This window comes from Seriola dumerili, unplaced genomic scaffold (assembly GCF_002260705.1).
Source record: "Seriola dumerili isolate Sdu_G_001 unplaced genomic scaffold, Sdu_1.0 BDQW01000024.1, whole genome shotgun sequence".
Classification (NCBI taxonomy): Eukaryota; Metazoa; Chordata; class Actinopteri; order Carangiformes; family Carangidae; genus Seriola; species Seriola dumerili.
Window position 1 is genome coordinate 2261020 of NW_019174279.1, and position 26912 is coordinate 2287931.

Sequence of the window (26912 nt, forward strand, 5' to 3'; positions counted from 1 at the left end):
ACACATTCTGACATTGCTTTGTTTTAGACAGTGCCAACAGCTGCGCAGCCAACAACCCTCTCACAGAAGTCGGAAGACTGTTAACATGTGAAAAAAAAAAAAAAAACTTGACTTGATTTTACAACCAGCCAGGCTATATATATCCAGCTATATCATTAGTTTTGGAGGCGGTGCATGCTGGCACAGCGGGAAGTGCGGTCAAAGACTTCACCACATTTTCTTTAAGATGAATTATTTAGGTTGAAAGAAAAACCAGAACCCTGCAATTTCTCATTTTCTCCATTTTGGTGATAAGTCACCTTCAATCAATCAGCACACAGCAAGCTGAAGTGTTGGCACTGAAGTGCGCGGTCTGTTGAGGACACATGGAAAATGTTAACGTCAGTTTAACTGCTGTCTATGTTCTTATCACTTAAAGGGAAAATTGATGATGTTTCCAGACATTTTTGTGCATTTCTGTTCAGAACTAAGTTAAAAGTCACTTACAACAAAATCAGAACTTATACCACGCATTATTATCACAGCTAAACTGTCAGATTTCCTCAAAGGTATCACTGAAATTCAATAATATGTTATAATATTAAATGGTGAATATAGAAATTTGTTTTTCTATTTTGTAAATTGAAATGAAATAACACCAAAGTGTTTCTTAATACACCTGTTTAAAGTTTCGTTTTTGAAGTAAAGAAAATTCATGTTATTTGATATCTTCAAATATTAATAAAATAAACTGCTTTAGCACAAAGAATGGAAATCTCTGGCAGTTATCCAGCAGTTCTGCAATGGGGAAATGACAAAAAAAAAGAAAGAAAAAGAAATAGAGGAGAGAATGGCTGATATCTTCAAACAGCTTGCCATGTGTATTTTCACGACTGGATGTTCCATTACAGCTGAAAGCAACATGGCTGAAAAACCCATCAGAGATGTAAAAGGATATGCTATGATCACTTGTTTCCACTGGTGAAAAAGAGAGGGGAGATTGTAGCATTGTAGTCCCGCTCATAAAGAGTCGTCTCCTGACGTGTTGATCCACCACTGAACAGAACTGGAAATACTGTTTTAGAGTTTATAAAGTTTTCTTACCAAAACCATTAAAATGCTTGAAAGCAAAAATGCTAATATTTTGTTTTAATACCACCCCATTTAGCTTTTATGAGCAGCATATGTTTAATGAATGCTTAATAACACACTGTAATGTAGTTGTAAACAGATATAGTGAATGGAAAAGCGCTCTCAGACTTTTGGACCCCACTGTATATTTTATTATAAATACCTTTTAAATTTTATTCATAACTACTTCACTTCTTCACCTGACAACAGAACAAACACTGATGAGGAGGAAGAAATCTAGCAAGTGAACCGTCAAGCTCCTCATGTCTTCATGGGTTTTGAACACTTTTATACCTGATTGATTTGTACATGTAATGTAAATACAATGCTACATCATATTACAAGTATGTAGATTTGTTGGTGTGGGTAATGAAATGTCATTAAGTTTGATTGCTGTCCTATCAAAAAATTCATTAACTGTTTATACACCAATGACAACACTTGATAAGAAAAATGATTGTTTTGTATTACAACTAGCCTATAGTCTGTTATAAACTGTTTATTCTGTTTATTTAGTGATATAAAGTGTTACTGGTTAAATTTACTGATCACAGGTGATTGATTTTTCTCACTTTTGTTGGTTTACAGCTTCAAGCAGCAAACAGACAAAGCCTTGTGACAATACAGCAACATGCATATTTGGCTTCACTGTTATTACAGATGCAGGTTTAGTGAAACATGATGTCTGGACTGTGTAAAAATATTTATGTGCGCCAAAAGTTTGGACACTCTTCCACATGCCTCCAGTGGACAGCACCCATCAGTGAGCAGAGCCTGGCAAAGAAGTACAAAGTCTGACTTCCAGCTGGAACTTGTCTGTCTGTCACAAAATCTTGCATGTAAGAATTCCCTCAGACCCAGTGTGTAGCTGTACATCCAACAAATTGTGTGATCTTTTGTATTTGCGGCATACGGGCAATGTCAACTTATCTCTCATTTCAGAATGGTTCAGTTTAATTTTCACCTTCGTGTGACCTGCGCTGTTGACTACTTCAGCAGGTGGAGGCTGTGTCTTGCTCAAGGACACTTCGCTGGCACCGTTTCAGACTGACTCACCGTTCAGATTTTCTCGAAGCAACAGCGGATTCGAGCACTTATCGGGTTATTTTAAAAAAGTTAATACAGTACTTGAAAGTCATCCAACCCAAGATTAAAGCTTCTTTGGTGACACAGGATGTCTTGTTGTGTTGATGTGGCTCAAGTATCTCAATGCCCAGCCAACACCGCTCTCCAAATATTAAACAATTTCACGGACGTTTTCATTCCTGGATGATACCATTAAAAACAAATGAAATGTGATTCATCTCAAAGCAAAGGGAAGTGAGGGGGTATCTTGATGATCTCTTCTCTCCAAAAGATATGGTTGTATTTGTTTAGAGTTTATTTTTGTAAATCAGATAAGTCAGCCTTTAGAGGGCCTGCAGCTTTCTGCACTGTCTGGCTTTGTTTTGTGCAAGGTTACTGCCAGGCCAAGACTTCACAACCTGATTTAATGAGACCCAATGCATCTGTTCTCAGTTTCACACCGATGCCATCAAGACCTAAGTGGAAACAAGCCTTGCTCTGACACCCTGCCTGGACGTTTTTTGAGGATCAGGCTATCTGTGCAAAAAAAAAAAATGTAGTTCCATTTGGTTTTCTTGAATATATACATCTCAAAAGATGAGTACCTTTTTTCAGCCTGGATTTGAGCAAATGTCCAAACATATAATTACTGCTGCATGGGAAAACTCCTTTCTCTTTTCCTTCTTCCACATTTCCTCTACTTCTTTTTAGTCCTTGCTTCTTGACTCGTTCTTGTACCACTCTCTGATGTCAGTCATTTCAAACATGTCTCTCAAAGCCATGAGTAATATCAGAGAGCTGGGTTCTTATAGACAGCTTGGAGCCCCTGTGCTGCAGGACCTCAGCTCGCAGCCCAGAGCCTCTGGCACCTCTGTTTTCTGGGTGCAACGAGTGTGCGCCCCCAAGGTTGGCAGAGAGAAGGACCATGGATATTTTCCCAGTGACTAGAGGAACTCATGCCCTGAAATAAATGACTTACTTTATTTCAAATGACAGACCCACTTCTTTCCTAGCACACTTGCCCTTGGCAGCCCCTCAGTCACTTTGTTCAGCAACAACATAGGTTGACTCATTAAAGGAGCCAGTGGGAACACTAAATGTTGATTTCTCTTGGATTCTGGGAAGCCAAAAAGTATGCTTCCCAGGAGTCAAAGCTACAATTGCTCTTTGATCAAAAGTTTGTTTCCGTCGATGCACTGGACTGGGTGGCTGGAGTTTAAGCATAGGTTGAGGTTTTATTGAGGTCTGATATGAAAGGTGGAGCTTGATACCTTCGGACAGAGACCGGCTAGCTGCCTTCGTGTTTCCAGCTGTTTCCAGTCTTTGTGCTAAGTTAAGCTAACCGGCTGCTGGCTGCAGCTTCATTCCATACAGATGAAGAAGTGCATTTCCCAGAATGTTAAACTAGCTCACTTTAACAGATAATATATTTGTAGAAAAAGAAATACATATCTTTTGATATGAGAAAAAGGCCGATTAACCCACAAAAGTTTTTGAAGAAGAAGTTGATTTGCAGTGCAAACAGATGAAATTATATCAGCTGTTGGCTGATTTCTTCCACGTTCTAAGAAAAATAAGATTTTTTGGACCAGATGAATCTCTGGCTGTATCAGCAACGACTTTTGTCATTAAGGTCTCATATTTTCTGAAAGGTGTTAATGTGATTCAGATATGTGTGCAGATTTCTTAAATAACCCCAAAGTTGAGTTTATCTTTCCCCCTTTTTAGATGCTCAGCTGTGTCTCGCTAAGAAAAGTACATTTTCATACAGTTACATAAGCAAATGACATGAAAAATGGTCATGTAGAGAAAAGAGAGAGGCGGAAGTAGAGTCAGAGTGTAGAAAGTCAGCGAGTGGGATGTTGTCTGTTACTGTCGCCCAGCACTGGACAGCCTGGTATTTCACACCCGTGTGACTGAGGGGGAACATCACCCACAGAGCAGCTCTCCTTTTTAAACTTGTATTTGAATAAGAGGCTTCCCTCTCCAACCTCAGCTCTGTGTGTGTGTCTCTCTGTGCTGTTAAAACTGACAATCTGGTGCCAAACTCCACATTTGTACCTCCAAATACATACACGCCAACACCAAACTGTCTGATCTTTAACTCATTCGGCAACAATGTTCTCATCCTTGGGGTTAATCCAAAACTGCTCACCTTGTGACACTTCTCCTTAAAAACCACGGGTGAAAGTGAACTTGTCTTGATGTTCTTTCAGTTAATTGCAGCCAGTTTGTTTGAGGTTATTCATCCTTTTAAAATGCTCGCTGGTTGCTAAATACTCACCTCAGCAGAAAAAGCCGGGTTTACTGTGTCACACATTGACATCCTCTGGCAAAGCTGTATGAACCACCCTGGAACGTGCTCTGGGCTTGAAACCAGCCACCGGTGCCAGACCCATATAGCCAATCTTTGGTGTGTGCCACGTGGACTATTCCAAGAGCCTCGACCCAAATATCTCTGCCACAGAGCTACGAGAGCAAGGTTTTGACTTCCCCATTTTCCCTAATAGCGCATTTTTTTCCTGGCCTGAACATCATTTATTTAACCCCTTCCCTCCCTGGTTTCCGCACTGTGAGACAGATGGTCTGGTGCAATACCACCGAAAACCCCTTCATCTCTAGAAACCGTAGGATTCTGCAAACTCAGTTGAGCATTGTAACAAAGACCTCTTTCTAATTTTATTTTACCATGGAGAGTATTTTAGGAACTGACCTAGTAAAGATGGAGGCTTTTACAGGAAATGGACTGCTCATATTCAGGTCAATGTTCTAGAGTGCATCCAGGACATGGATCAGGCAAACTTGGTATATTTGATAAACCTTTCAAAAAGACAGGATGTGGTAAATTTGAAAAGAAAACATGAATGACAGGATTAGTTGAATTAATGTTACTATATCATACAGTTTTCTACAATGGTTGCCATAGGTTTGAGCATACCTTCCTTTGAATTGAAGTTACATTTCAAACATTTCTTCACTTTCATAAAATGGGCTACATCTTAAAGTGAACGAGCATTTTTTTGAGCATCATGTATTAATCCGCCACTGAAAATAGTCCCTAACAATTATACAATTTATTCCAGTTTGAGAAACTTTTGAATGAAGAGACTGTGTAATGCAAATCTTAGCTTTTGTCTATGCATGGCATTTGTTGAGCACAACAAAAACATAAACACCAGCCATATGCTTTAAAATGTATTTTAGCTAGTATTTTATACTGTATGAGTAATGTTGGTTAAAATACATTATACAACAGTAATTACATTGGGATATCTGTCAATCCTCGTGTACATAATCAACAGAATGGTGTACAAGTGATTTATTTAGGAAACAGAACAATCTTACACTAATGTTTGTAGAAAATGTATATCTAACAACACAAGTATACAAAAAAAACATTTACATTTTGTGCATTGCAAACTCTCAACAAAATGAACAAGATGGAAACCAAACACGGAAGAACAGGAATGCTATACACACTAACGACAGCAAGGTTGTACACTAACACGTCCTCGACCCACACCACACAGTCACACTTTGTTTTGAGAGACCTTCATCTGGATTCCTTTTCAGCCAACACCGAACAGTTTCACAACATCCATAAGCGATACTTATGACGAGAAAAAAAGGTAATTTGTATAAAATGTTTTCACTGTATTTGATCTTCATGACTCCATCACACATAATGACTAACTGTTGCACTTCAGACTCTCAGCTGTTGATGTGATATGTCACTTGGCGCTCGGTACACAACATTAGATTTACTGGGAATCAGGCACTTAAACTGCAGTTGTATTTAATTCATACCTTTCAGACTGATGTTATTACCTTGATCTACTTAATTTTTTTTTTTTGTAGATGTAGCCCAATATGCAGCAAGTTTTGATGATGGACCATTTATAAGACGCAGAGTATGAGAACTGACAAATGTTCCACGTGTACCGAAGTGATATATCACTTTGAGGACAATGAGGCCCTGTCTGGACGGCTATGGAAATAAACACAGTGGCTTTTCTTTAACATACACATCCCACCAGAATGAATGAATGTTCTCTGGCAGCTACTATCACATACGTAAACACAGCACGTGTTTATGTATGTGATTATTTAAGAAGCAGCTGATGTTTATCCTTTCCCCAAAGTCTTACACTACAGATGGTCAAAAAGATCTGAAAAACTAACAAGTTAAGGAAGTGCATGACAACACCGAAAAACTGGCAATGCTATAGTGTGTTATCTTGATGTTTGTGATGTTCAATTATGTGTTTTGTCAGTGTAAACAAATAAATAATTATTTACAAGCATAAATGCAAACAAACAAAACAAGCAGGGAATAAATAATTTACAAAAGGAATTATTATACAGACTTAGTATAAACATCTTTGGCACTTACTAAAATGGCTTAATTAAATCGTTCACTCACGTTCTCCGTATAAAAAAAAAAACCCCAATACAAAACAAAACTAAACACAACTTCAGGATGAAAAGAATGAAGAGAAATAGTAATGTACTTGAGACGGCTAAATGATTATGCTTTGGTTACAGTTTATGTTTGTCAGACACTATGATCAGTTGTTCTGCAGGACAGAAGCCATGTGCGAACCTCATAATCCCAAACAGAACGAAACATATTAAACATAGAAGAACTGAGTCACTTACAAGTTGTAAGAACTAAGACACTGTTGGAAAGCACAAACAGCATGTAAGTGGTTGTACAATGAATCCTTTAAAAATGTAGACATAGGTACACAAGTTATAACTGGATATTCTGGGGAGCCTTTTTTTTTTTTTTTTTTTTTTTTAAACTCGTCCACTCCCATCAGTTTTTCTTTCCCAGCTTGGGAAATACGTATAAGTCACCAGGAAAACTGAAATTGGCCATGCTTTCCTCTCCAGTGGATGGATCAAGGGCAAAACATGGAAAAGTATGGAAAGTCTCATTTACATCGAAATGGATTTAGCGATGATGTAATGTTTACTTTGAGAGATTCTTGTCTTTTGCCGTCTGATGTTTTTCTATCCGACTTGATTCAGTTATCTGCGGAAAGATTGAGAAAATAACTTCCATTACCGCCACATTTATAATCAAAACTAGGACACTCAATGAGATTCACGCAGTCAAAGTGCCAGAGTGCAACAACATGTGCATTGTGTGCGCCAGAAAGCGTGTCTGCAGAAACATGGCTGTGATTGTGAAAAGGCTGCAGGCTGATTTTTCACTGTTTAGCACTCAACAGAAGATCTGAAGAAGGTCCTTGGACCAATACGCAAGGCCTTTCACAATGCATCTGAGGCATTGTACATGGGCAAGCTGACAGGCACAAACAAACAAAACACAAACAAATAAGCGTGACTCTTTTTCTTGCTTCAGCCAACACACAACACATAACCCCTCTCATCATCATCATTACCTCGTGAACACTGTTGGCAACTCCGGTTTATCTGAGGTTTGAAAAAGATGTTGAAGGTTTGAAGACTTTACTCACATTATCCAAACATGGAGGTTTTCTCCTCCAATGTCCATACATATGTCCGCATTACACAAGCATACATACAGTATACACACACACACACACACTTGCTGCAGTCATACCTTAAACATCGATAAAGATCAAATGCCTAAGTTGCGATCATGTAATGTAAAGTCTGCCTGCATCACACTTATGTCACACTGCATTCTAAGAACTTGATACCTAAGACAATATTTCTACTTAAAGAGTTACGGAATTCACGATATCTGGATGTATATGTAGAAACATGGCTAACCCCTGCGTCAGAGACAGGATGATTTAACCTGTCCTCCCAACCCCATAAAAAAAGTTTATCATGTCTTAAATCATAATTTAATCTAATTCATTAACCAGCTCAAACTGTAAGGAACAGCTCCCCCACATGGACAAATGTAGGAATTACAGTGTGAATCCTTAACTGCTATTAACTACGAATATTTTTTTTTTTTGGCATCTGATGGTTGCAACAAAAGCATTTAGTGCACTTTCCTTGGGTTTTTTGCAATATTCTACAGTTGCGAATAATTTATCTCAACTTGAAAAACCGCAATCAAAGAAATCTAAACTAATTATACACATAATTACACACTTCTGCTATTGTCTGCTAAAGTTGTGGACAAAAAGGGAAAAAAAAAAAAAAAAAATCCGAAAGCTTGGCTAATATTTCCGAGTGTATGTGACAATTTTTGGTACAAGCTATACTGTAATACATTATCGTAGCTGCACAAGGTTTAGTACACAAGTGTGGGTGTCTTAGTCATCGCAAGTTTCTGTTTTTGAAATTCAATATCATACACATACAAACACACACGTACATACACGTCAGAAACATTACTGGTTATAACGTTAAAGTCATGAAAGTGTTTGTACTAACCTCTGCACTCATACTTGAGGTCGGAGAAGAACACCAGCTCTTGCGAGAAGACAAACAAGCCTAACCTTCCTCCGGCAAAGGTCTTGTCATAAATTGGTCCTGAGTCGGCCATGATCTGTTTACCTTCATAGACCACAACCCTGCAGAAATAACAGGGTGAGCATGAAGTTTGTAATGCAATGAGATTATGGTGCTCACAAATATACGGCATACTCTATCGCTATACTATCAGTATTTCAGTGGCTGACAACTGGCCATTTGTACATCAATCTCCATAATATACATTTATCACCTTGGCTGTATGTACACAAATCTGTGTCTATGGCTAAACCAACATTTCACCAATTCATTTTTGTAAACTTCTTTTGTGTTGTCACTAAGTGACTTGTTTGTGCTCTTCTGTTTCTCTCTGTTCTCGGTGTCTCAACTCTTTCTAGTCTTTTCTGTGAGGCTCTAAAAGGCCATGTGACAGAAAAACTGCAGTAAAACACATACTGTAGCTCTTTGGAGTCCTGCAGTCAAAGTAGCCTAACACTGAAACAGAAAAACTACAGGTTGTCTCGTTGTGGTGAACTTCATTTCTTACCTTATAAAGCCAGTCTTTGGTCTGTGGATGAGATGCCACCTGTAGGCTGTGTAATCCTTCCAACCAATGTTTTTGGGGTCATGCCACAGAGTACGCACCTACATAAAATAGTAAACAGTACTTAATATTAATACTGCTACAGCCTTTAAAACAGACCACTGGTATTTAGACCGCTGCCCACCTGTCCGGGAGTGTTGCCCGTGTGCCACAAAGCATTCCTGAGGTTTTCTCCAGTGCCAGTGGTCGAGTTGACAACTTTGAGTGAAACTCCAGAGATGCCAAAGGCCTTGGAGGGCTTGTCCTCCCAGTAAGTCTGTGTGATCTGCTTCCACATGACTACATAAAAGCGCCCACTCGACTGGTAGCCGAACACAAAGCCCGCATAGTCATCATCTCTGTCTGTGTTCACGTACATCGTTCCACTGAAGTCCACTGCATTGAACTCATCAAAACCTGTGATGGTGTCAAAGAAGCTGTTAGGACTCTGCACAGTTGAAGGGAGTTTCAAATCTTTTAAATAGCAGCAAATTAAAACAAAAAGATTGCAGGAGAGGAAACATATGTGTGCTGCTCACCTACTGCAATGCCTGGGTCAGAGTTGGCAGTCTGGACCAGCTCTTTGCCCTGGTGTCTGACCACCCAGTTGGGATCAATTTGAGTGGTTCCCTTAGGATCCAAGTGGACCATCTGGAACTTCCTGAAGTCTGTGGCACTGATGGCGCTGTTCTCCGGACACACATCAAGAATATCTGGGATGCTGTCGTTGTCAAAGTCATCTTTGCAGGCATCCCCTCTTCCATCGCCTGTTAAAAAAATACATCAAATAACTAGGTCTGACCTGATTTAAATTAGACATGCACGATATATACTACATTTTTCCACAGGTTGAAAAATCTCTATGGCAGCTAATGTGAGTGTCATAATACTCCCACAGCAGCGAGTGTTGAGGAGCTTGTCCAAGTTAATATTGAAAATGAATGGAAAAAATAGCAATTCCTCCCAGGAAACTGGCTTTCATACCTTTGCCAAGTCTACTAAGGCAAATCAACCATCTTTTCATGCTGTGACAACTTCCACTGATACTTGTAACTATCTGAGGCCTGAAGTCTATTAGAGCCAGACTGCAGGCCAGGAGCTGGAAGTGGAAAGGATGCCAGTGGCTAATGAAGGCCACTGTGTGGAGGTAGCTCGCTGCTTTCTGTCATCGTCTTTGTTATTTTGCACAAGGTGCTAAAACGATTCTATCAAATAAACGCTATCTGACGAGCTGTGAAGAGCGTGAAAGCGTCAGTGTCCAAGGCCTTTCTCCTTCTCGTGGTCTGTTTCCAGTTACAGACAGCTGTAAAAACTCAAGGTAACCCTGCTTAAATTTGGCACTGTGGACTCATCACGAGCAAAAGCCTAAAGGAAAGAAAAACTTCAGGGGCTGACGTGTGCCCTCCTGGGCGGCTCACTGAAGTCATGCAGAATGACATCACCCATGCCAATCCAGTCGTTGACTCTTTCCACAGCAACTGCATTTCACACCTGCAGCAGATGAAGCTAATTGCTAACAAAATGTGAACATCGCTAAGTAATGAGCACAAAGTGACAACAGACAGAAAATAATGGGCCATTATATAATCTATGTATCTAGCTATGGATTATCAATTCCCAGACTGACAAGTACAGCTAATGTGTCATAATCTGGTCATGTGAGATTAATGGTGATTATTAACTAATGGTAATCAAATGGTAATTCATTAATTAATGATGATATTTTTGTTAACTTCTGTTACTCAGGTCAAGAATGAACTCACAATCTTGAATTTTAAGCCAAGAGAGACAAAACATCCTTGAAGTGCTCAGAAAAACGGGAAATCTATGCATCGACAATTCCTGACAACCGGGCAAATCCATCTGCTGAAGAAGCTCATGTTACATTCGAAAGCTCCAACATCTAAGTACAAATGCTGTCGGTTAGTCTGAGGTTAGCTAGCTTTGACTCAGAAAAATGTTATCACAAGTAATTTGTGGCTCAGTAGGAAAATTTCAGCAAGCTTTGTTCTGACATCTCTGCAAGACTAAGATCAACAGCTGGATTCACACGAGTCAAAAGCACATGGCATGAAACCAACGCTGCGACCTTTAAACTCTTTAAATGTTACATCCTCACCGTCAGCGTCCAGCTGGTCTGCGTTGGGCGTTAGTCTGCAGTTGTCCTTGTCATCGGGTATACCATCATTATCATCATCATAGTCACATGCATCTCCTTTGCCATCCTTGTCATGGTCAGCCTGGTTGGCGTTGGCAACATAGGGACAGTTGTCCAGATTGTTCTGGTGGCCGTCTTCGTCGATGTCCTGGTTATTGTCACACTGATCTCCAACCAGGTCATTGTCTACGTCAGTCTGTTGGACAAATACACATGTTAACTTTGTTAACGCCTCCGGTGCCTGCTCTTACACTGGAATGTGTCATTATATGCGGTGTGGCACAGTACCTGGTCAGGGTTGTGCAGCAGTGGACAGTTGTCACACTGGTCACCAACTCCATCCATGTCAGTGTCCTTCTGGTCAGTGTTGTATACATAGGGGCAGTTGTCGTTCTCATTCATAATTTCTAAGAATAAAAAAAGACATTTCATTTTCTTGAGAATTTAAAATATAATATAATAATTAGCTGCCCTAGATGGACTGATTACAGTATTTTACATGTTTAGGTTTGTCTATTTTACCATCTCCATCAATGTCCACTGCGCAGGCATCCCCTTCTCCGTTGTGGTCAGTGTCTATTTGGGCAGGGTTGTGTTCATAGGGACAGTTGTCGCATCGGTCACCGACTTCGTCCTTGTCAAAGTCAAACTGGCGAGGATTGTAAAGGAGGGGGCAGTTGTCCTGTGGTGGAAAGTACACATTTGTTAAGGAATTCTTTCATTAAAATGAATCTGATCATAGAATAAAATATGTCCAGGTGTTAAAGACTCCTGTACCCTCTCATCTAGAATTCCATCGTTGTCGTCATCCTTGTCACAAGCATCTCCTTGACCGTCTTTGTCAAAGTCTTCTTGTCCAGAGTTGGGAAGGCTGGGGCAGTTGTCCTGAAAAGTTTTCCAGATACAGTTGTTTAGATTCACTGCAGGATGGGCTACATCAAACAATATAATGAAGTTCAGTGAAATACCTTCTTGCAGTGATAAGTGGCATTGGCGCCACACACAAGGTTCTGATTGGGCCAGCCATCCAAGTCTGAGTCTTCTCCACAAATGAAGCCATCTCCAGCGTAACCGGTCCTACATTCACACTTGTACATTGGGTCACTAAAGTGGCTGATGTAGATACATTCGGCATACTTGTGACAGTTGTGGGTCTTGTCCTTGCACGGGTTCTCTGGCTCACACACCTAAAGGAAAAATTGGCAGTTGGAACTGTATTATGAGATTTGTCAGCGACCAAATGCAACATCATGTGACACTGGATGTGATCCACCTGAAAGAAAAAACAAAAACAAGATGGCCCACCATACCCTTGTCGTCAGTCTTTTAACATGGTTTCCATGTGAAAGGATGACTCCTCGTAGCTTTCTTTTTGGAAGGCCACTACAAACTGAGGGCTTCTCCAAAATGAAGTGAAATGTTAATGGAAAGATTTTGGACAAAACCAAAATATGGGGCACTTCTGGGCGCAGAAGTCCCACTGTGACCCACTGTTACTCCTTCATTGCAGCACAAGGTATTCACAGCTGCCACTCATTACCAGAGGACTAAGAATGACTCCAGCTTGGATGCCACTCCATGAGCTCATAGAGCAGAAAGTGACGGCAAAAACAGGCCTTTGATCAAAACTATGAAATGGAGCCCCTTAATGCCAGCGATGAGACAATTCCCTTTTTCCCAAATCAATTAGTGAAATTGGGACATCAAATCAAAGACAAGCAGCTGCGGAAACCAAAGAGCAACAAAATGCTCGACGAGGGATGCTATGTGTGTGTCGGTCAGAGTGGCATGGCAAGTTTTTCAGTTTTCCAGGAACTATGTAAATTTAGTGATCACAGGGGAGCAGAAAACAGTTTGTTCCACTCAAGTAGTTAATGTGACATATATGACGTGTCATATTACTTGTGATAGGGTGATAAAACTTAGGAAAGGAGCGGAAAGTTGAAATACAAAGTTGTTTTAAAGGTCTAGTGGGTAAAGCCAAAATTAAGAAAAAAGGTTTCACATCATTTTATTTGAATAAAAGCCATTCAATATTTACAGTAAAAAGTACAGCATAAAGACCTGTTTCAGTCTTCCTCTGATCTTACAATGAAAGTAACAAAGACATATGTTTGTTGTTAAGGGTTGTCCAATTCTCCCTCCTCTCTTTCTGCTTATTGATACTGGGTCAAGGTGAGTCACACTCATACATGGTGGCCCAGGGCCTCCCCTCCAGCACTGTGCACTCTCACTGCAAGACTGAGGCTTATAAATCACCCGAGCTGCTGCTTCCATCATTCATAAATTTGGATCTGACATAGAAAAATCCACACGACTGCTTTTCGAAAAATCTGCCTGGAGCTTAAGGGCCACATTGTATCCTTTCCTTTGCCACATTTGGTTTTCACCTCTTCAAAAGTTACTCGTGTTTGAATGGCATTCGATCAATAGTCTGTTACTGGCACTGAATGAGTGTAACCTCAGCTCACCTGTTTGTTCTTCTTGGCGGCCTCCACACCCATACCGAAGGGCTGGGTGCCCTTGTAGCGCTTGGGACAGGGCAGGCAGTGGAAACCTGGATCGGTGTTGACGCAGCGTTGCGTTCCACTCACTTTGTAGCAAACATCAGACACCATATCACACTGGAGGAGGGAAAGAAAAGCTTCAGCAAAATGCAAACAAATAGTTACACGTGCGAACCCTTGAATATAAGTATTGCTTATGCACATAAGAAAAACAGGAACCTTTACCTCATTAATGTCTTCACAGTGGGTACCATTTCCGCGGAAACCAGCAGGGCATGGGCCACACTCCCAGGATCCATCTGGAGAGCTGTTGCAGTCCACTCCCCCAAAGCATGGGTTAGACAGACAGCCATCTGCAAGGGATTTAGATGACAAGAATGGATACAAACAAAGGAAATTGATTAAACATTATTGGACAAATCTGTATAGTATGTCTCCAAATGGTTCAACTGTAATTTGTAATGGTTTCTATTTCAACTTGATGCTTCAAGATAAAGACCTACAAGCTAGGACATGCACTACAGTTGCAGTCTGACTAAAAATCCAGACTTTAAAGGGTTGGTTCACCCAAACTACAACATACAGTATATTCTCACTTGAAGGTATTTTGTCATAACCTACATTTAAATTTTGACCTGATGGGGATGTGAGAGGAAAAATCTGGGAATCACCAACATCAGTAGGATTCATCCTGTTGGGACTGTGAATTTTATCCAATCCATACAATATGTGGTGAGGTATTTAAGTCTGGACCAAAGTGGTGGACCGACCAACAGGGCCATCTCCAGAGCTATGCTGCTCCCAGGGCTAAAACCACAATGCAAAGTGACTAGTGCTCACCAATAGGACAGTCTTCTTTGTTACAGCTGTCACTGTCGTTGGCCTCCCCGATACACTTCTTGCCACCATGCTGAGGTTGAGGGCTGTTGCACTCGCGCGTTCGACTTTTGACCCCCCCTCCGCATGTTGCTGAACAGGTTGCCCACGGAGACCAAGGGCCCCAACCACCATCAACTAAAAAAGATACAGAGGTAGATGTTCAGAAGTTAATCGTTGACGTCAAGCATTTCATTCCACTGATATTTCAACCTCTGTATTTCTAAATAAAAGTGTGTCAACACTCAAAGCCTGAAATCTGAAAAGCAGCCAGAGTCAGAAGCCTGGAACTTAATACTACAAGAGAACATACTGAGCTGATTTGGGTCAACATTTCCTGAAAGACAGACAGGAGGCCAAAACACATGGGGAGTGTTGCCTCAAGGGAGCCATGAGGCATGAGGAAGTCTGGTTGTTTGACACGGACGCTAGCTGTTGTAATGGAGATGCCGCTGTTGAATGTTCCCTTCACGGGCTGAAATACTCACTGGGACACGGCTTGGCAGTGCAGCGCTGAGTCTCTCTCCCGCTTCCTTCGCAGTCTTTGCCCCCCAGCTGTGGCACGGGAGCATTGCAGTGTCGTATCCTGGTGATCTGTCCTTCTCCACAGGTCACAGAGCAGGAGGACCACGGTGACCACAAACTCCACCCTCCGTCCTGGCGAACTGGGTATCAAACATCAAACATATCAGGCAGAGATCACCAAAACACATGTCATGTATTATCCTCTAGACTTCCATTCAGTAAAATAGTTACAGACATATATAATTTGCAAAAGTAAAAAAAAGAAAAAAAAAAAAAAATGACCACCAGATTTTCTACAAGTAAACATCACATGATGTTGGCGATGACGGCTCACTTTCAAAGATTTTCTGAGATGCCTGCGCCAGTATTTATGTCACCGTGGGTAAACTATCCTGCAGTGGTTAAACTGATTCAGTCACTCAAACAGATGCAGTGTAATGTTAGCTGCATGCAATAACAAATGCTAATCCCACAATTTATCAAACACCCAGTCCATCGGTTTCGGCATCCAGCACAAATCTAGAAAAATCTCCAAACCTCCCTCATCTCATAATCTCATATATGGTACAGCTAATGATCAAATCCATTAGTATTTTATATTTTTGCATGGCAGGCAGTGGTGAGTCATAGCACTTTGAAAAACCCTCTCAAACAGTGATTTATTTGGAATTAACTTCGACTGGGCACACCCTGCAGCCCGACCATACGAGCCAGCTCTTCACTCAGCCTCACTCAGATGGATGCATTTTCAACAGATTTATGGAGGCGTGAACTTGGTCTTCTGCACTTTGGAGGATCTCATCTTTTATTTAACTCAGTGCTGAGTTTTTCCACAGTTCAATCATGCACCATCTGCACCATGTACCATAAGTCATGCGCCACATACTTCGATCAAGATAATATCCAACCAGCACTAAGGAGGTCACCACTGGATGTCAGCTGTTTATGAAAACGGAGTGACAAGTGAAAAACTGTTTAAAAAATATCCTCACCACGGCTGTCGCATTTGCCCAAGCTGCACTTGCGAGTCTGGATAGAAGGTCCGGTGCAGGGGTTACTGGTTGCATCGCATGACCGACCCCTCTGTTGAGTTCCTGTCCCACAGGTGACTGTGCACTCCGTCCACTCTGACCAAGGGGACCAGCCGTCCTCACTTTCTATAGCTGGAGGATGTAAAAGCACAGAGTCAACATTTGGTTCCCTTTTTTTTTTTTTTTGCATAAGAAAGATTCCCATATCTACAGTACTCATTGTTAAAACAGAACCATAAAAGTGCTGGAAAAAGATCATGTCTGCACTATTTTTATTCTTTATGTCAGCCTGTTTATCATATGACCTCATCTGAAAAACCCGCAGTAGCCACTAGTGTCTTATATTTTGACCAATAAATATGTGGTTCACTCACAAAGACAAACTGGCTGCAACAATCCTGTAGTATTAAAATTTAATATGCGTGGAATATTGTTTTTATGGCATATTGCACCATTAATTTAAAATAGCATGTGTGCATAAAATTGCATGTGTGTTTATAATTGCATTTAAACACTAGGTGCATTGGCTAATAGGACGGTCCGACTACTTACGTATACACACGGGGCAGCACTCGCCGTCGACAAACGAGGGGCTGGCACAGGCCACTGGGGGGCATGTGATTTGGTGACACACGATCTTGGACTCCTGCCATCATTCAATATAAGAGATATATCAGGATCACCGATATCCACAGTGAATCTGTACATATTTCTTTATGACTTGGCATTACCTGGCAAGTACATTTGGTGCAGCTGTCTACCACCCAGTCTTCCTTATCCTCAAACAGGCGGCCATCCTGCCAGCACATGTTTTTCTCCTTAGAGTTCAGCTTCCCAATGACCTCCCTCATGATTGTGTTCTCCTCCGTCTGAACATACAACAACAGACAGTCGGAAAAGGAGCTCAGTCGGAAATTGATTAGGACACACACATCATACAGGTATACTGCACTCCATTAAGCATGTGAAGGTATACACCCGCAGACAAGCCGATTGTTTTAGGAGAGCACATGCGAGGTTAATATTCACCATGCGGACGGAGGAATAGTATATCCTGCTCCAGCAGAAGTAGTGTTATACAATTTAAATATTATTCATAGACAAGTTAAACATTAAACATTATATTAAACAAAAATAACTCTCTGAAAGACTCAACCGCTACTATACATATGACAATAATTAAGAGCCAACTGTAGTATCCTGTCACCTTTTCAATGAACCTATCCTACCAACATACATCCCTCTGCAGTTCAGTGATGCTTTGAGGTCGTTTCATTCTGAGCCTCAGAACTTACAAAACCTAAATGAACTCAAAGAGGTACACCTACACAAAAAAAGCTACTCTACTGTATTAACTGGAATACTTGTAAAACGTTAATTCTAAAATGTGACTCTCAACACTAACGTTCTCTAATGTTTCTAGGAAAATAACCCATTGAAAAGTGTCGTACACATTGTAACCTCCAACCCAATTGGAGATCAGGGGATTTCTGGCTGGACTCCTCAACACTTGGGAACCGTCAGTCGATAAACTGCTGCCAAAGGTTTGTGTGTGTGTGTGTGTGTGTGTGTGTGTGTGTGTGTGTGTGTGTGTGTGTGTGTGTGTGTGTGTGTTCATGCTTCCTCCTTTTGGAAAATGGAGGCAGCAGTGTGCAGCACTAGAATCTAAGACACCACTCGGTCTGGAAGAGCCTCAGGGACCCTTCTCATCCCAGCCGTTTTTTTTTTTTTTTTTTTTTTTTTTTTTCCCAAGGTTCATGCCCAGTCTCTCTTATTGCTGGGAGGCTCCCAGAGGAAACACATGGGCTGTTTAAACACAACCAGACATTAGACTGGACCCTATCGCTGCCAGGGGAACACTTCCTATATCCACATGTAACATGTCATAAAATCTGTCTGACTCACGCTGCCACAGATAGCAGGAGTCAAGCGGGTTCAGCCATCACGGGCGACTCTATAAACAGTCCTGCGGCTACTTAATGTTTGCTTTCAAACCAATGTAGGTTACCTAGTAACCTAATTCAAACCTCTTACCTCCTGACTGCCACACATTTATTTTTCTAAAATGTCAATTTTCTCTAAAATGTTAATTTTCTTCCCTCGCACAAAGACAGATTGTGGTGATTTGACATCCATCACTAAAACTGGCCGGTAAAGTACGGTGAAACAGGCAGTGGCTTTTCTAAAACAAACACAAGTCAGGATTATGTTGATTTGCACTATGTAAGAGAGCATCAGTCAAGCTGACACATATGTCATGTGCACTACTTACCACTTTTTGCAAGCCATCAATAAGGTTACTAACGACAACACGAAGGCCTTTGAGCTCCTGGAACATGGTGCTAAGTTCCTCGCAGGAGCGTTCGCACATATCGGCTCCCATCTCATCTGTCTTCTGACCTATAATGTTTGTAGTGATGGAAGGACTCACATCCACAATTTCTGTGCTCTCACTCACAATATTAGCATCATCTGGTGGGGGGGAAAAAACAAGAAAACAAATAAGCAACACAGACTGGAGATGGAAAACATTTGAGAGATATGATGAGTGAAACTCAAGGACTCAAAGGGAACAAATCAATTTCCTGTTTTCCTGTAGTCAGCCAAAAGATCACAACAATGCTGTGATTACAATGTTTATTGTGTTCCCAAAAACAGATGTTGAGTCAGTGGTGTTTGAGTTGAAAAATGTATCTGTTTGAAACGGGGACGGTAAAACTTTCCACCGCAGACGACAGCAGGGCTGACTGTGGGACGGTGGGAGGGGGTGGCACTGTGAAGCTCAAAAAGCAGAAATCTGGGTGTTCCTCGTTTGATGAGAAAACCACACCGTTGTCATAAATCCCTGTGACCTTTCAGATAAGTGGACACTTTCAATATGAACTTAGCAGACTGGAGTGACCACACAGATGGATTTACAAGGAGCCTGTGAAGCTCGTGCTCTTGCCCTTAGGGCTGATCAGTAGCACAGGCACCAGAGATACCCTTGTCTAGATGTCAACACACTAATCACATTAGTGCGGTGAAAGTCCCTTGAGTAACAGAAATTATCAATCATTACTAACACTGAAGGATTTACACTAGAAACTGGTCCTTCGGTGCATGATGTGAAAGGAAATGTGCTCTTCAACTACAGGGCTGTTTGAAGGCTGTAATGAGGCTAAATGTCGAGGTGTCTTTGCACAATCTGCAAAGTTGGAGCAGGAAATCCAGTCCAGAGTAACGTGTTTGCCAGTTGTGATCTTTGCACAACATAGACAGGCAAAAACATAAATCACTGAGTAAGACAGGGCGTCTTTTGTGGGGTGGAGTTTGCATTAAGCCATATGAAATTATCAGTATCTATTCTTTAGATTCCCTCAATTTACCCCTCAAATAATTCCCCAAGGTGGTGTCTGAAACAACTGAACCCCAATATTATCATGAACTTTACGAATGTGTGACACCGAAAACAAACACACAAGACACATATCATAGCGCCATGGAATGCCTGTCATTCGGCCAAATCACACAACATATCTGCAACTGGTTTGGATCTTGCTGTGTAAATTGGTGAAGATTAATAGTAGAGCAGGGACTCTAAATCAAGAAGTCATCCAAATTGCCCAATGATGTCCCACTGTAGCCAGCGCTATGTTTTCTTTCCTTTTCAGTCTGCTGGACTCATTCAAATCTCAGGAGGGCGTCACGCTGTGTGTGCGTGTGAACGCGTGCTAGCTCGTCTGTGAAAGCATTTACACATTCTTTTGTCCCTGATAGACGTTTTCTATTTTCGTACAACAGATAGAGGAAAGATTTTTTTTTTTTTTTTTTTTTTTAAAAAGAGCAAAAAGCTTGGGTAGGTTTAATACCGCTCATTAATGTCCAACATGACAGGTTTTATAAGTGTGTGGGTTGTGTGGCTTTGCTGGTGACTTTTGGCATTAAAATTGCTACCAGTGCAGAACCTTGACTGGTACCGGCCAGCATGCAGGAAACTTCCAGGTCCTGGTGACATTTGTTAAACAAATAAACTCATTCAGCTGGAATTCAACACTGCTTGTGGCAACAGAAATGAGACAACTGCTCTATCACGCACAAAGCCACTCACTGCATATGGATTTACTTTGTCACAGCAAGCCAAAGACACCGTCTCCAGATCTGGTGACCCTGTAGCCTTGCTGTAAAAGATGATTATATACATAGTTACTCAGATATCTGTATTTTTTCTTTTTTAAGTTGCAGCCACTCTTCGCGTGAGCTTCACTGACGATCACGAGGTACTATTCCTCACGAGAGCAAAGATTCAGCTGAGAACAGCAACCCAATCAGCCAATTCATGACTTCACTGTGTGTGTGTGTGTGTGTGTGTGTTTGTGTGTGCAGCTGGAAGTGGAAGCTCCCCGCTCTGCAGCACAGCATTCACTTTCTCTTTTCTATTTTCTTTCCCAAGGCATTATCCTGAGCCCACTGCCAAAGGAAATAAATGTAAGCATCTGTATCTCCTTTTGTTCACCACGCACACAGCTCGACCTCAAGCCACTGCATCGATACTGCTGTTTCCGTAAATATGAAGTAATGGTGAGAGATCTTGCCACATATCAAATCTGCAAGCTTTTTGACCCACTTAAAAAAGAAAGAGCTAAGTTCATACAAAGGGAAGTCAACTGAGAACGCTAAACTGTTTGGTCTGGAAAATTGCTGTGGTTGGCACATAACAAAACACAGATACCATGCTTTTGGAGGATTGCATGTGAATGAGTTTCCCAGTCACATCTGCAAGGTATCGAGCTTCAAACTGTTTGCAAATATAATTATTTTGACTCAGCTTTTGGATTATGAAAATCGTGTCAATAAAAAACTCCAACAGAGCGGGAACTTTAAGGGTAAATGCTGGTTTAAACACCTTCAAGAAAACCACTCTTACCTGGCTTAGTGACCTCGCAGTCTCTGCTCAGGAGGATGTCTTCCACTGGGGTGTCAAAGATGAAACGCACATTCTGCAGAAGGCCCTGTTCGGTAAGAAAAGACATGTCTCAGTCGCCGCAGTTACAGTCTCTATTATATATTTTGGCTAGTTTGACATATTTCAGAGGTGACATATAGAATGTCCATTTTCTATACCCACTTACTCCTATTCAAGGATGTGTTGGGGATCAGTCTAACAAACACATTTACACTTGGGCGTAGAAGTTTACTCCTGAACTTGTCATACACATTCACACTCATGTTTACACACAAGGGGCAATTTAGAAGCTAAATTTGGAGTCCTTTCCACACAGAGGGACCAGGGCAACATTGAGCCACGCTTTGAAGAGGGAGTATGTTAAGTCTCTACTTCTGGAAACTGCTGTTTAAAATGAGCTTCTATTATAAGCTCAGAGTAGACCACAGTTTTGTGTCTCGTAACTTCTGAGAGGTGAGAAAATATTGTAGGGGCCAGCTCACAGAGGGAACTGACGTTGAAAGGCAATGAAAGCTCCCGGATCCAGGGAAATCCTTGTCTAGGCACCAAAACGCCACAGTCTTGGCCTTACCCTGAAGTGGTTCTCTCGGATGGACCCCTTCGCGACGTACATGCGGTTTCCCTCAGCCTGCAGGTGCTCGTAGAAAGGCTCATCCAGGATGAAGCTGTCTATCAGGTTGCAGCCCACAAACAGGTTTGCATTTTCCCCGTGAATATGAAGAGTGATATTCTTCCACTGTGAGTCAGACAGGTCCACGTCCTCGAAGGAAACCACATTCTGCGAGCCGTCCACCGAGTAGTAAATGTCTAGAGTGTTGGCTCTTCCGTTGGACACAATCTCAAACTGCCGCCGGCCATCAGGGCCCTCCAGACCAATCAGGGTGCCCCGTGAGGCGCGGTCCTGGCGTATGCTGGCCACAAACACAAAGCCCTCATTGTTTTGGATCTGTCGTAGAATTTGCTTCAGTATGGGGGGGCTCACTGGGGGAAGGTGGTCGAAGCGGATGAAGCGGTAAGCAGGGACGTCTGAGTTTTGGCCCCGGAACTGTTTGGCCCCCAGAGTTTTGCGTGTGATGTGGCTGATTTCAAACAAGTCAAATGATGTCTCGTCCTCCTGCTCACCATCTATAAATCAGACAAGAAAAAATGCAAATTGCCATGTATTAGACATATATTTTAGGGGAAAAGAAGAGTTCATAAGCTTTTTAGAATCACCATTTTAAGACAAAGAAACAATGTCAAAATTTGGCAAACATATGGAAAAATGTTTTGGGGGGTTTAGTACTCAGTTTCATCTTGAAATAGATGATTGCACCTCAAGTTAGAAAGACTTAGCATTCAGTTAGATTCAGTAATAAAATAATTCTACCAATGACTATTACTATTAATATTATTATTAGCATTAATTATTATTATTAGTCTAAATTAAAAAGCATTTACACATTTACAAGTTTTCCACTTACCTTGAGGTAATGCGTGGAGGAAATTAATTGATAAGAGCAGCAAGAAGAGACTTCTCCTGAGTATCATATCTCCTTCAAAACACAACAGAAACGGGTTAAAAAAAAAGAAAAAAAAGAGTTTATAAGTCACTCTTCTCTTTTTTTCAACATCCTGGATCCATCTCAAATGTTGACTTTGCACTTGAGCTTCTCGGTAACACAGTGAATAATTCGAAAGAGAAAAATGAGGCGAGATGATAAAAGTAGTAAGATAAAAATGAGATACATTGTTTTACAACATCACACACAAGACTGGAAAAACTGTTAAGGAATTTCACATTTAACGTTAAATAAACTCTATTAAAAAAAATACAGCTGTTGTGCCGTCCGTGTAACTTACCTGACGCTTGCAGTTTTTCTTTTTTTTTTTTTTTTAATTCAGTCAGATATCCGACAAGAAGAAAATGAAAAATAAAAGTTCAAATCGGGGGAAAGTAGCACGCTGTTTGATGATCTGAGCCGATTATTAAATGGATGAGAAGTGGTATCTCCTATAAACCTCGTGCGTAAAAAAACGTACAGTCCAATCTGGTTCACTACATCCACAGTCTGGAGGAGTTGAGGCACAACAGTGACTGAGGCACCCACCTCCCTCCTCTTATATAGAGGCTCGCACAGAGCCTGTCAATCAAAGTCGTTTGGGTATGAACCGTCTGTGATCGGTTGTTAAGAGACAGAGTTACATAATTATCTTCCGATGGCGTAATTTTCTTATCCGTGCACACACACAGAGGCTGGTTGGGGGGTGGGGTGGGGTGTGGGGGGTGGGGGGGGGTTTGTGACCCCTCCTCCCCTTCTCTCTCTCTCTCTCTCTCTCTCTCCTTCTCTCTCTCTCACACCGTGGTGCCCACCTTCCCCTCCCTATCAAAGCCACCTTCCCACTGTGTATGGAGCCTATTCACTTTCACTGGGGGAGAGAGATGCAGTGGAGGGGGGAAGGGGCTGTTTTTCTCTGGAAGGACAAAGTTATGCTGGTAAATAAACCAAAACCAATTAAAATAGTTGCAGCAGCATGTAGGTGCACTTCATAAATGTGTTTGCTATACAATTAATAAAATCAGAATTACAATTAATTCTGAGAGTTTTGGGGGGTATAAAATCAGAGCTTTGACCTCCATTCTGGAAAAAGCTGTTGTGCATTTTCCTGAATCTTATTTCTTAAAAAAAACAAAAAAAAAAAACACAAGCATAAAGTAAAGATTCAGAATATGTGTAACAGCATTTTGACTAAAACAGTGTTACAACTCAAAACTTAACAAAAAATCAGTAACTCAAACGGAGAATTCCAACAATGGCTGCAATGTGAGACAAAAAAAGAACATGAAAATGACCTCTAATACAAAAGATACTTTGGATGCTTCCACTTTGCTGGCAAGGAGTGTCTTGCGTCTGGAGATCGTCAGGTGTTTGCCAAGGCTTCCCTACTGCAGTGTCAGGGAAAGAAAAGCTGATACAACGTCTGATTCTTGGAGCCCTGTAGAGGGATCATGGGGCTGGATGTGGGTAGGCCTTTGTGTACCAATAGGATACGTCTCAGGGATGGTTTGCGTAAAATGGAAATGTGCATTCCATTTGGAGGAAAAGAAGAGGGTGAAGAACAGACCAAATGAGGCGATTTCCTTTCAACAACACAGATTTGTTAACCTGACAGAAATTAGAAACAGTAGTGCGCGGTTAGTCAGACATACAAGAGGATAACGATGCTCGCTGATGATAAAAGCATTCTGCGGGGGGGGGGGGGTTGAAATGGTCCACAGACTTGAACTCTTGAAATGCGGTGGTGCAATTGTCAGTTCTAATTTCTGTGGATGGGTTTGAATACGCTCTTTTTAAAAAAAATCATTAATCATCAGAGTTATAATGTCAGCTATGGAAGAAAAAAGTTTTCAGTGGCTCTTTTAGTATGAAACTGGATCTGAAGGTCACCTCTAGTTGGATATGTAAACAAATTATAAATAAGACTTTTAAAAGTACTGTTAGATTACCATTATTGTACCATAGATAACCATATATAACCATTACTGTAAGAATGACTGATACCTTTCATTTCTATAATCTGCATTTACCCACTTTCACCTACATGACAAACAAGAGTAATGAAGCTTTCCCAGAGGAATGGAAAAATAGTTCAGATAAAAATCCTCAGCATCACTTTAAAAAGCTACTGCAGAGCAAAAGTAGGCAGAGGGGAGTGGAATTGCAATGCAGTTTTATCCACGCAAAGTCATGTCATTTTTACAAATGAGAGGAGAAGAATAAAAGGTACCAATAAATCCATATAAGACTTGTTTATGCCAAACTGTGCCATGAAGAGAGACAGTCGAGAACACTCTGCCCTGATATCTTGCTCAAAACACAGAACGTGCACAGTTCAGGTTTCTGTCATTTTTAAGATGTTGTTGAAAACTTTCTCGGTCATCTGGACGACACCATGATCCTACGTAATACCTAGTACGCAGCAGAGATCCACAAATAAACGTGAACTCCCCTATTAATTCTACAAAGACCAGAGATGTGGAGGAGCCATGAAATAAAGGTGATGGATGTCAGTTAGGTTGATAAACAATTATAGTTTCCAGCTCTCTTCTCCAAGCTGTGACTTCACCGTGGAAGTTTATATGTTTTTAACAAAAAATTGGTTCAGTGTGACTCAGGAGCACAATCCAAAAAGGAAATCTGGCACCTGAAATGTTTAAAGTACCGGGAACTGGAGAGAGTGACACATGTAATGCAAATCACGTCCTCAGTAAAATACAATAGTTTTGGGAATGATGAAAATAAATATGTTAGGTAGAAATGGTCTTTTTAGTTAAGATTTACTTCAAATAGCCCCCTTAAGTTGATCAGGCCAACAGTTGAGTAATTCCAATGAAACAAATTTGGCCAGAATGGCTGGCATTGTAAAATATCCTTGCATAATCTCCCAGATGGAATGACGGCTGCGTTTGCATGACAATTGCTCTATAATGTACAGTATGTATGTAAATATCTGGAGAGAAACACCATTTTCTTTGAGTGTCACTGCCCTTATTTACTATGCTCTTCACTCACTACAGTACGATAGTTACTAGTGTTAGTTTACTTTGGTTGTGACAATCGCATCAAATTAATCTTTGCTGCTCCAAAACCAATGTTGCCATCCCCCTTACCATTTAGCTAGAGCCTATTCTAGAGGTAGATTACAACATTACCACTGGTAACTGCTTCTGCATGCCAAGTAAATTTAAAATGAAGTCTAATGCATCAAACGTTATTCATATAGCACCTTATGTTCGAAATTTAAGTAGGGGCATATGAGTGGTACAAGCAGACATTATTCTTTGCACTTTGGGAAGCAAATTTAGATTTGTCTAAAAAGAAACGTAGCGTTAATTCCATCTAACGTTGTGCTTGTGGACTGGCATTAGCTGTTTGGCAACATGCTCCCTATTGGCTGATTCACAGCTGTGTGACAGGTGATGTCCAATCATATTCATGCAGGTGTACAGCATGGACATTATAACATGACACTCTGCTGATTACACTCATCCCAACACAGCTTTGTCCAGCACCCATACCTCCCCCTTATGTTGTATTTTGTGTTGTTGATTTAATTAGGATTTATGTTTTTGTGTGTTTATTAGGAGAGATAAACATCTTAATATGTTTATTAAGGGAAATAAACAAACATGAAACAGCACATCCTTTTCTGCCAAATCTAACTGTATAACATTTTGACAAATGGCTGAAATATGGCTAAAGTTAGATTAGTTAAAGTTAGTTAGCATGTAGCTATTTAAAGCTAGTTTTTTAGCAATACTAAAATGCAGCTGTCTTGAGGATGGCGGTGTTGGTCGGTCCACCTCTTTGGTTCAGAGTGAAATATCTGACTTTTCTTCTAGCACCATGAGGTTGGCAACTGTGGTTTAAAATGCTTCGATAACTGCTGAATGTTAGTACTTAGCTAAAAGCACTGCTGTGCAGCTACACAGAGCTGCCTGAGAAAGAAAAATTGGAGATACAGACATCTTGAAGAGTTTTCATAATAGTAATTTTCACTGTCAAAATAGTTTAATGTTTCCTTGCCAGACACAGGTCGGTGAAGTTTCATCGTCGCTGACCTCATTTGTTTTTGTCTCATCCCTCAATTTAAACATTGTGTACCCCGCAAGCTTATTTTCTTTCTGCAAATTGTAGACAAAATGTAT

General features: G+C 40.9%; 1 protein-coding gene across 1 annotated transcript; it reads right to left on the reverse strand.

Moving 5' to 3' along the window:
- Positions 1-6012: 6012 nt before the first annotated feature.
- Positions 6013-23282, reverse strand: thbs2 (thrombospondin 2). The gene is made up of 23 exons (XM_022762083.1): positions 23066-23282; positions 22687-22758; positions 21795-22348; positions 21185-21269; positions 18551-18750; positions 17010-17147; positions 16831-16924; positions 16240-16410; positions 15211-15387; positions 14687-14860; positions 14072-14199; positions 13811-13963; positions 12308-12526; positions 12117-12224; positions 11862-12021; positions 11628-11746; positions 11301-11535; positions 9721-9948; positions 9327-9598; positions 9146-9243; positions 8560-8699; positions 7587-7617; positions 6013-7213 (listed from the first exon to the last, which is right to left on the reverse strand). Exons 2-23 carry the CDS (start codon positions 22751-22753, stop codon positions 7210-7212), a joined length of 3555 nt encoding a protein of 1184 aa, XP_022617804.1. The 5' UTR covers positions 22754-22758; positions 23066-23282; the 3' UTR covers positions 6013-7209.
- Between the last annotated feature and the right edge of the window lie 3630 nt (positions 23283-26912).